Source organism: Myotis yumanensis, unplaced genomic scaffold (genome assembly GCF_028538775.1).
Source record: "Myotis yumanensis isolate MYYU_CA2020_CCGP unplaced genomic scaffold, mMyoYum1.0.hap1 SCAF_5, whole genome shotgun sequence".
Classification (NCBI taxonomy): Eukaryota; Metazoa; Chordata; class Mammalia; order Chiroptera; family Vespertilionidae; genus Myotis; species Myotis yumanensis.
The window spans coordinates 65,986,419-65,998,719 of NW_027223756.1; the positions used below are offsets into that span (position 1 = coordinate 65,986,419).

General features: G+C 33.4%; 1 protein-coding gene across 2 annotated transcripts in view; it reads right to left on the reverse strand.

The window, feature by feature from the left end:
* SPOCK3 (SPARC (osteonectin), cwcv and kazal like domains proteoglycan 3) overlaps positions 1–12,301 on the reverse strand; it is a 328,026-nt gene that overhangs the window by 15,936 nt on the left and 299,789 nt on the right. For both annotated transcript variants that reach the window (XM_070415434.1, XM_070415435.1), the window contains exon 7: positions 10,337–10,456. In XM_070415434.1, the coding sequence (XP_070271535.1) occupies positions 10,337–10,456 (120 nt within the window). The remainder of the gene's footprint in view (positions 1–10,336; positions 10,457–12,301) is intronic.

Here is a 12,301-nt window from a genome sequence, read left to right on the forward strand (position 1 = left end):
ATATAAACTTTCAATATGATCCTGTCGCCCTAACCAGTTTGGATAGAGCGTCGGCCTGCAGACTCAAGGATCCCAGGTTCGATTCTGATCAAGGGCATGTACCTTGGTTGCGGGCACATACGCAGTAGGGAGTGTGCAGGAGGCAGCTGATCGATGTTTCTCTCTCATCGATGTTTCTAACTCTGTATCCCTCTCCCTTCCTCTCTGTAAAAACATCAATAAAATATATATATAAAAATATGATCCTGTCGTTGCTACAAAAATAAAATTAATTGGGGGGAAAACAAAAGGTTTCCTCAGTCTTATCTTGAACTTTTAGAGCTAATAAATACTATTTGGTGACTTGAAGAGTTCGTGGATAATGCTATCATATAGTCACTATATGCAATACAATGCAAATATAAAGGCAATTAAGATTGTGGCTGAAATTAAAGTTGCTAATCAGCTGGCCTTAATAATGGAAGATTATTGTGGATTATCTAGACAGGCCCAATCTAATCACATAAATCTTAAAAGTAAAGAATTTTCCACACCAATAGTCAGACAGAAATAAGACTCCCGCCCCAAAATTTCATTGAAGACAGAAGGAAACCAGAAGCCTAGAAACAGGGATGATGTCTATCAGCTGAGAATAGCTTTCAGTTTATAACCAGCAAGGAAACAGCAACCTCATTCCTATAACTGCAAGGACCTGAACTTTGTCAACAACACAACTGACCTAAGATGTGGATCCTTTCCTAGAGCCTGCAGGAGGGCTCATGTCCTCCAGATGGCTTGCTCTCAGTGCGGGGAAACCTGTGTTGGACCACTGCCCTACAGAACTGAAAAATAATAAATTTGTGCTGCTTTGGCCACTAAACTTTGGGGTGATACATTACATCAGAATTAGGAAGCTAATATAGTTTAGTAACTGTATATATTTTATTTTTTTTGTGTTTGCCTTAGGGTTTACAGTATACACCATTATCACACGCTACCTGCAAATAACATTATACCCCTTCACATATGCTATAAGAAAGTTACCGAAGTATATTTACACTGTCTCACATTTTCTGCTGTTAGTGTTATCCATTTGAATTCTCTATATGTTGTATACCCCACAATACTCCAGTATGATGTTTGCTCTAAACAGCTTACCAGTATTTTAAGTGATTAAAAATGAGACAAAAACATCTTTTAAAGAAAAAAAAAATTGTTCTCTATGTGTAATACTTGTACCATAAATATACTGTTTTTCCTCACCAAGCAATTCTCCAATTCCCTATGGATAGCAAAGGGGTCTCCTACAATTTAATTCAATCCTTTTAAAATATGTTTTTATTGATTTCTAGACAGAGAAGAAGAGAGACGGAGAGATAGAAACATTGATGAGAGAGAAACATCATCGATCGGGTGCCTCCTGCACCCCCCTACTGGGAATCGAGCCTACAACGCAGACATGTGCCCTGACTGGGAATTGAACTAGTGACCTCTTGTTTCATGGATTGACACTCAACCACTGAGTCACACCTGTTGGGCCAACTTAATTCAATTCTGACACTATGTCCTGGAGATTATTGCAGATTCCACAAGACTGCCCCCCCACTTCAGACACTAATCACAAGCAGTGGGTTCCCAGAGCACTCACATTTCCACTGTATTTCCTGTGGTATGCGATACCTTCCTCTGGCTGACCATACCTCTTAGTCTCTGGATATCTGATGAGCCAATTTTACTGCCAGGGCATATGCACTATTCCAAACGGCCCTCTTGGGCAGAATTCACACTGCTTCTCATTCATATGGCTCAAATATTGCCCACAGGAACCATTCCTGTATTTCTTGCCTAGATATACAATTCCAAAGCAGCAGTAACTTTCCTTTGCTTCGAAACCAAACAAGTAAACAGATCATAGCTACTATTGCCTCTTAGATTTGCCATAACCCACTTGTCTGTGAGCACATGTAAAACTCTGAGTGGTCTGTAGAAATCACTTCCTCAGTTAGAAATGAGGGAAGGCACACTTATCTCTTCTTAGAGGAGTGGTGAAATCAAAGCAGAGCTTTTCCCAAAGAAACCTTCTTCATAAATTTGTGGGCATCTTTGCAACCTTTATTCTTTTAGATTCTCCTTTGCCCATATTTTAAGGGCAACTGATCTCCATCTACAAAATTCCTTCACACTAGTACCTAGAACAATGTTTGTTTGAATAACCAGAGGCCAGGAATTTGGAAGGGCCATCTTCAGAATTATGCCCTCCCACTATCTCTAAAAACAAGGCAGTTGAGCAGAAACATAAAAGTAAAACTATGAGTAATCAGAGCATATGGGGCAGTACATTCCAGGTAAAAGAAATAGCAAGTATAAGGAATCTCAGATTGGTGCAGAAGCTATCAAACACACAGTCTTTATCATTGAAAAATCTCTCCACATTTTCTCATGGGTTATTTGATTGCAGAAAATAAGTTTTTTTTTTCTCTTCTAGAATTAGGCACACAACTGTTCACTTCCTAATCCTAAGAAATAGAAAGTCTATTTTAACAATTGCATTTGCTTAAATGGCAGATATATTAGCATAACAGATTAAAAATTGATGTAAAGAATCATTGACATGACAGCAGAAACTGTCAAAATATATTCAAAATGACTGAAGGATTAGCCTTAATTATGAATATTTAATATTTTAAATTTTACTGTAATTCTCCTCTACACTCAAAAAAATAAAAATAAAAAGGTACTATAATATTTGGTGAGAAAAAGGTATAAACAGGAATAGGTAATGAAAGTAAAGTACTAGGTTCATACGTATTGTAGATTTAAAGACAAATAAGACAAAAATCCTCTCCTTAATTTGTCATTTAAGTAGTTATTTTATATCCGGCTTCCAGTACTGGATGCGTAACATAATACTGGACTGACACTCCTACCTATGAGTTCTTAAGCTCTGCACATAATTAAAACAAAACAAAACAAAAAACACAAAACAAAACAATAAACACAGAAAGAGAAGAGTGAATAAGAAGCAAGCGCTTTTCTGATGGAAAGTCCACAGTTTAGGAGGGAAATTATATGGAATGAATTCCCATTTTTCACTGTTTTTTAGCCTGGGGATATATAGAGTTGGCATGGCAAAAGGCAGTAGGGACCCTGGTAAATAAAGAATGCACACATTATAGCCTGGATACTTAGAAAATTGTGCACAACCACTGAAGAATGAGGGAGAAATCCAGGAAGGAAAGGAGTCCAAAAACCAAATATTGTCTGCTCTAGATTTTGATGACCGATTAACCACCCATGTACATTGTAGACTCAGATCACCTCCTCGAAATTATAATTCTGAACTGATTAGGACTGGCACCCAAGAAGTATAATGTTCATTTTGAGCCCAACAGCATGAGCATGTGGTACAAAGAAAAGAAAAGAAAACAACAACAAAATGCCTCTCATTGGATGACAGCAACATAACAAAGAATCCCACAATTTAACATCCATAACATCTGGGACACCATCTATCATTAGAAGACATATAAAGCACCAGAAAAATGGGACATATTCATAAGAAACAATCCAAGAGGAACAAATCGGAGATGACCCAGTTGGAAATAGCAGGCAGAATTTTAAAACAATTAAAATAGCTATCCCATTGAAGGAAAAGAAAATATTCTCGTAATAATTGCAAAGATAGGAACTCTAAGTAGAGAAATAGAACTTATAAGAAAGAACTAAATGGAAATTGAAGAACAAAATAATAAAGCAGCCCATATATATACAAAGGAAGGACATTCCTAATCAAATTCTTAAGAACTAAAGATAAACACCAAACTTGAAATGAGAAGAAAGAGATGGCACATCAGAATTACACAACGATTCAACTACAGCTTGTCATCTTATCTGAAAATTTAGAGGACAGGAAGAGTTGCATGATAACTTTAAATAATGAAAAAGACAAAAAATATTTTCAAAAATCTACATCCAGTGAAAATATTCATCAGGAATGAAGGACTCCTTGCTTTCACCTAGGAAGTAAAAAGCTAAAACAAGTATTGCTCCACACTAAAAATAAGAAAACTTTGAATAATCTACAAAACCACACCTTTTTTGAACCTGCCGGGAACATTTTGTACAAAATCAATGCAATAACCATAAATATACTTTATTTGTCTGAAATAAGACATTATAAGAGAAAAATGGGCAAAGCAGTGAAAAAAAAACAACAACTATCAAAAAGGTAGGTTGCAGTTAAATCATATCAATACTTATATTAAATGTTAATTATCTGAGCATATCAATAAAAATACAAAAAAAGTAAGATGTGGATTTAAAAAGCAAGAGAAAACTATCGTCTTGAGGAAACAGTTTTAAATCATATGGCATGGTAGGTTGAAATTAATAGATTGAAAAAAATATACCATGCAAATGCTTATGGGAAGAAAGCCAGACTGACTATACTAATAATATATTTAACTTCAAGATTAAAAGGGACATTACATAATGATCAGTAGTTCAAAGAGAACACATAACAACCTGAATTGTATGTATTTAAAATGAAGCTTCAAATTGCATGAGAAGAAAACAACTGATAGAACCAAACACAGATATAGACAAATTCCCAATCACATCTGGAGACTTCAACACTAATCTGTAAACAATCAATAAAAGAAGTAGTAGACAGAAAAACAGCAAGGGTATAGAAGATCCAAAAAACATTGCCAATAAACTTGAAATAATTTACATTTATAAAACACCCCAATAAATAATAACAGAAGAATAATACACATTCCTTTCAAGTGCATATGAAACCTATTCTGAGGCATAAAGCAGACTTTTACAAATTTGAAAGAAGTGAAATCATACAAAGTATGGTATCAGAACATAATAGAATGACAGTAGAAATAAATAACAGAAGGAACCATGGAAAAAATATGTAGAGAACTTAAACAAAAAATACAAAGAATAAATGGGGATTAAATAATTCAAAGATGTTATTTAAATTCAGCAAGAAAAACATAATCAGTTGTAATAATCATATCTCATACCAATAAGTGCAAAAATATATACATTAGAATATTATCCCGGTCAATAGTTTTTTTGAGAGAGATTTTTCTTAAGGAACACAAACTAAGAACTCTGAGATCAAAACAGAAAGATGTAGTGAGAAAATATTTGGAACACATAAAATATTAAAATAAATGTTTATGTAATATACATATGAGAATAAAGTAAGATTGCAAAACCATATGTCAGGCTGTTAACAATTTTTTGTCTCATGTTATGTAATGATTTTGAGCTATTTTATTTCCTTTTTTGTTTATATTTTCCCCATTGTTTAGCTGTCATTTCTTGATGCTTTTAAGACCCCTATAATGCTTACCTTCCAGGTTGTGTGTTAAGTTACTCAACAGGCAATGGAGTAAACTTCAATAGAAATAATGCTTACATTATAAATGATTGAATACATATGAAACATATGTCCCAGCCTGTGTGGCTCAGTGGTTGAGCATAGACCTATGAACCAGGAGGTCAGGGTTCAATTCCTGGTCAGGGCACATGCCTGGGTTGCAGTCTTGATCTCTAATGTGGGGCATACAGGAGGCAGCTGATCAATGATTCTCTCTCATCATTGATGTTTCTATTTCTCTCCCTCTCCCTTCTCTCTGAAATCAGTACAAATATATTTAAAAAAAGAGAAATATATGTCTATATTATAAAAATGTATGTTTTTTTTCTGCACAGATTTTTTAAAAGTACATATTGTTGTCTTTTTTGAGGGGAGGAGGTTTCACTTTGACTAGGTTCTAATGATTCAAATTACTTGTGAAATGTGTGCTGAACACCCTGCATAGTTATATTTTGAAAATAAGATATTCCTTTTTTTGAAAACAGAATATAATAAAATTGACAATATTTCACATACCCTGTGAAAATCAACCTATTTCTTAATGATTCCAAAATTGACAATGCTAACAGTAATTCCTTCTATTTGGGATAATATAGTTCCTAAATACTAGAGGTTCATCAAAAGTTTGGTGTCTAATGAATCCACTAGCTAATTTCCCAGGACAGAATAATGTAACAAAACAATTGTATTATATTATTCACTATTATCTTTCTTTTATAGTTATAGTTTCAATTTATATAGGATGACATTAATTTAGCTAAATATGAATATATAACTTTGGCAAAATTTTAATATCCAGATAGTAAGAGAATATCTAAGTAATACTAAGTGTATAATGAAATGTTATTATAGAGAGTTATTTTTTCTAACTCATAAAAGAAGAAAATGCCAGATGTCTCAATAATTAGAACAACCTCAATAAGCAATGATCTGTATCTTTCTTTTTATTACTTGACATAAGAAAATAAAATGTATCTTCTAATTTTATAAATCTTTGTTTTCAAAAGATGTTGTCCTAGAAGGCTCCTAATTGCATTAAAATGGTTCATTGTCTTTAAGCCATCAGATTCCTAAAGCAATCTTTCTCTCAATGTGAAGACAGCAAGACATAAAGTGAGCAATGTCTTGGAAAGAAATTAGACTGTATTCATTCACCCTGGGGGTGCAATTCTATCATTTTCTCTGACTGGGGAGAGCATTTGGTGTATAGGAAAGCAAAAATAAGACATTGTCTTAATCTGAGGAAGACTGTTAATCTGAGAATTTTGCATATGATTGCATGTGATTGTGCTTTTCCATCAGACAAAAAGAAGATTAATACAATATCTTTTCAAAGGGGAGACACACAGAGACTCAACTACAACCATAAAAAAGACACACAAAAAACATATATATAATATTTGCTCTTTAACTTTTGGAGATTTAAATAATGAAACAAAATATATCAAGGTATACAGATTATAATGGTGCAACATATCCTTATTGTGTTCAATCCCATCACTAATAAAGCAAATGCAAATTAAATTAACAACATATAATAAAATGCTCACAAGAATGGAAAAGTTAAATTTTTTTTTAAATGGCAGTGGTGAAGACTAAAGTTAATTCTCATGCTTATCTGTTAAAACTTAAAATTGCCCTGAACTTTTTGCAAAGCAGTCTGGCAACATTTATTAACATTTATAATTTGAAATTCATGCATATTTTGATCCATTATTTCCACTGTATGGAATCATTCTCATGGAAATAAAAGCATACCAAGTAAATGCAGAATTGATTGTCATGTAGAAAATAATTAAAATAGTAAATAATCATTCCTAGAGAAATAACTGATTGGTTAAATTATGGTATATGCAAACAATCAGTATTTTCATTGCTTCTTAACTTCATCTATTCATTAATTCTACTCACTTTTATTGAATGAATACTATGTGTCAAACTATTGTATGGTTCAATGATATAGTGGTGAATAAAGATCCCTGCATTGATTAAATTTACAATAGTCGAGTGTGGAGGGAGGGAAGGAGAAAGAGATGGAGAGGAAGACAGATGGTGTGTGAGAGAGGAAAACAAACAAAATGAACAAGTAGGTTATCACTACAGTAGATAGTGAGAATTGCTACAAAGGAAAAATAAGAATAAAAAGGAGATATGCAATATAATATCAGAGGGTTGGTTTATACATTAAATATGATTATGTCAGGAGAAGATTCACTCAGAGGGTGTACCCATTTGAGGAGTTGAGTGAGTTCGCTCTCTCTCTTCCACGTATTTGTCTTATGTGTTCTAATGGATAACTTCCTTTTGGAAATTTACTCTTAGTTGGCCTCTGACTTCTTCAAGCAGAGTATAAGGAATCCTGTACTTACTTTTTCTTTTTTTCTCCAAAAATATTCAACTCTCAAGGAGTTTCTTGTAATTAAACCCATTATATTAAGAATATCTCATTTCTTACAAGAAAGAGCTGGAAAGGGAAATAATATTTATGCAAGTGTAAAATTAAACAGGCACTGTGCTGAGTGTTTCCACAAGCTCTCATTTTATCTGTCTCCAAGTATGGGAGGGATTATTTTTCTGAATCAAGTTCAAAGGATACATTTGAGAGTAAATATTCAAATATGCAAATTGGTTGGAGAGATGGAGACATTAATTTTAAAAAAAATCAAAATGTAAGGGTCTGGAACAAACTTTTGTCCCATTCCAGATATGTTTGTTTCACAAAAAAAGGGTAAATATACCTTATTAACTAAGATAAGGCATCTCATTTACTTACTCTCAAGGCATCAAAAAAATTAACACCTGCCAAAAATGTAATTAATAATTATGAAGATAAACCTGAGAAACACTCCTATAAGATAGGGAAAATACTACCATTTCTTTCTGAGTGTTGTGGGAAGAAACATATACATAGTCGCTACGCATTTAGAGATAATTATGTCCATTGGTGATAGCATAATTGAACTCTTCCCATTCACAACAGTATTGATGGACATGGAGAATATTATGCTAAGTGAATAAATATCACATGATCTCACTCATTTGTGGATTATAATGAACAACATAAACTGATGAACAAAGGTAGATCCAGAGACATAGAAGCATCGAACAGACAAACTTCAGAGGGAAGGCAGGGGAGAGGGGTGGGTAAGAGATCAACCAAAGGACTTGTATGCATGTATATAAGCATAATGAATGGACACAGACACTAAGGGTGTGAGGGCTTGTGCTGGGGAATGGGGGTGGCCGGGGAGAGTTCAATGGGGGAAAAAGGAGACATATGTAATACTATATGTAATACTTTAAACAATAAAGAATTTTTTTAAAAAGAATTAAATTAGCAATAGAATGAGGATCATTAAGTAAACAGTTCTGGTACATTTGATCAACTACTTGAGGGAAAAATAATAATACTAGACCCCTACCTCATACCACAAGGTGAGGTAAAGCACAAATAAATGTTTAAAATGAAATTGTAAACAATGTAGAAATTAAAATAGTCCACCAGTGAGGAATACCTTTCTAATAACAAAAACAAAGGGATAGAGCAAAAGAGAAAAAGCGAGCGAGAGAGAGAAAGAACTCATGGACATAGACAACAGTGTAGAGATTGTGGGGGGGAAGAGCTGGGTATAGATGAAAGAGGGTATAAGAGGATGAATAAATGATGATGGAAAAAATAAAGAAAATAAAGAAACAAAAAGCAATGATGATGTAAGACAGAACTATTAAATCTATAAATACAAAAAGTGGAAATTATAAAAAAATTCCTTGATGAGAAGAAAACAAATGAGGCATTTTAGGAAATGTAGATTATGGATGAGTGTGCCATCTTATGATTTTTTTTAGAAGCTGATAGCTGAGAATTGAAAGTGAGAGTGGATGGGCCATGTCACAATAAGCAAAGGAAACATACTTGGGACTTTCTTTGTTGCTACAAGATGCTGCTCATGATTTTTGCCTACTTCTTCTTGTCCTATTTTAGGTCAAATGCTTCAATCTTTGAGAGCTCCCTAAAATTAAGCATGTTTCAATTTATTTCTTTTACAAGTATTAAATATGTAATAAATGTTTTTTGGAAATAAAATCATATTAACAGGATTGATTTTTTGGAAAAATGCAAAGTTCATAAGATTATTTATAACAAGCTTCCTATTTCAATTTGCATTTCTGATGTCCAAGGAATTAAAACAAAAACTTCTTGCGGGGGGGGCGGGTTATATAGATCAGGGTGGGGAACATCCAGCTCACAGGCCGTATAAGGCCCCCGAAATCATTTGGCCTGGCCCTGCCAAGGCATTATGGGTGAGTTAATTAAATTTTTGACCAAATATAGCGTGTTAATTTTTAAGTTGATAATTTTGTGTGGATCAAGAATGATGTTATAAATATCCAAATGGCCCTTGGCAGAAAAAAGTTTCTCCACCCCTGAATAGATAATGGAAGAATCATATCAGATTCATATAACTCTTGTTAATAAATTTAATTTTCAGTATGTCATTGAAAACACCCTTTTAGTCTACTATCATAGTTGGGTCAAAGTAGAAATGTCTGTAAAGCAATCATGAAAAGGCTAATCTTTGGAATGAGGGGCAACAGTTGTGCTCTCTAAAAATCTGTGTTCCAAAATTCTTACCTTCCCCCCCTGCCCTCTGTTATTCTACTCTTTACCACTTCTATGAAAACACTGAAAAAATATTCCTACACCTTCAATTCAATATAAAGACTAACTGCTGTCTCTGAGGGATATTCCTTTTTTCTACCAATCAGAGGTTTCACAAATGGCTTATTTCCTTGCAAAATACTGTAGGTGTGCTTGGAAGTAAATACAATGCTGATTTTTGTTCAGCATCTAAGTGAAGGATAAACTTTGAAGTAGGTGTTTTGTTTGATCTAAGTGATTTGTTGGAAATAAAATCCCACATCAAAGACAATAGCATATTTCAAAGATAGATATCTTACTGCTTCTCTCAGGCCTCAGTAATGCTTTTGTCTTCTTGTTTTGGCTTCCACTTTCATGAAGGGCCTTGAACCAGTCCCGCAACCTGTTTGCCACTTCCCTGAACTCCAGGTCACTACATGCTAAAAACAAAGGAATAATAACAAAAATCATGAATAATAACTTAGCAGAAGGTCAATGCTAATTCTCAAACTATTTCAGCAACTGAAATGTAACAACAGCTAAATGAAAAAAAAAAGTAATACAATGATTCATTGTGTTTCAGCTTTTCAAACACTAAAAATAAATGTGTTCCAAACACAATGAGATTAAGTATAACATTTTATTTAATAAAGAAATATTATGAGTAGAATTGTACTTCCACTTTTCTCTTAAATATAACAGTAACTGAAAGTTCTCATTTTTAACATCACATAAATTGGTCAAATATGTATGTTCTGAACACTTTTGTCATAGTAAGGTGGTAATCATCTGGGCAAATACAGAGTTGAAAATCCAAACTGAATACTTACACATTTATTATTGGCTATACAATACCCAAACAAAAAGCAAAGTTTTATCCAATAAAAAAAAAATCTGTTAAAAATGATAAAAAGTTGGTTGATCAATTTAGCACAGTTTTTTAAAACAGTGATAGTAAATTTTAGTGCTATAGTGCTTATCATGTATATCTAATAATATCTGTGACTTCATATGATTTTTGAGTACAATAAATTTATATTTAAGAAAAATAGCATTTAAAAAATTTACTCTAATATGAAAAATTATATACCTTTATGGTGTGCCACATACACCATACCTTCAATTTCTATGTAAGATGATGCAGGTATTGTACTGGAATATTTTAGGAATTAAGAATCCTGTGATAATACCAATAATAATAATACTAATAGCAGCTAACACTACAAACTATCAAAAATACTTTATATACAATAACATGTTTAATCCTTATAAAAACTTTATAAAATCTATGACAATATTGCTGACATTTAAGTGTTAGGAAAATTATGCATTGGGAGGTCAGACAGGCAAGTGTCAGATCCAAGTTCTGTATCCAAAAGATAGAATACAAGGTCTTTTAAATATATATATATATATATATGTATATATATATCTATATATACATATATATATATATATATATTTCATAAAGGAAGGGAGAGGGAGAGATAGAGATAGAAACATCAATGATAAGAGAGAATTATTGATTGGCTGCCTCCTGCACTCCCCACACTGGGGACCCAGGCATGTGCCCTGACCTAGAATCACCATCACTTCCTTGTTCATTGGTTGACACTCAACCACTAGCCGGGCACAAGTCTTAATCTTTATAGCAAACTACCTCAGTAGTAGCATGATCCAAATTAGATCAAACAAGACACTGTTTCACTCAAACCTTATCAATTTTCATTTCAATAAGTTATGACTGCCGTCATGTGACATGGTCATCTCTGCAGAGATGGATGTGAGCAAAACAGATTTTTAAAAGAAAATACACAAAGCCTATGTCAACATATCTTCTTTAAAGGAGCATATATCTTCAAGTTTATTTTTTAAAATTTTTCTTTATTGTTGAAAGTATTACAGATGTTCCCTTTCCCTCTCTCCATTGGCCTCTTCCACCACGCTCCCACCCCACCCTAGGCCTTCACTGCACTACTGTCTGTGTCCATGGGTTATGCATATATGCATATAAATTCTTCAGTTAATCTCTTCCTGCCTCTCCTTCCCTCTGAGATTTTTTGTCAGTCTGTTCAAGTCCATTTTTAATGTCAATTAAAAACAGATCACACAGATCTCATGGAAAAACTAAGCTAATATGCTACCACATATTCCTCAGCATTAACAGGGGCCCATGATGGAGGTTACCCCATAAGACTCGCCTCTCCTTTTTCTTTTTTTTTCAGACAGAGGCTACACTGCTGTTATGCATTATTATAAGTCATGAGTCAAATGTCTTTATCACA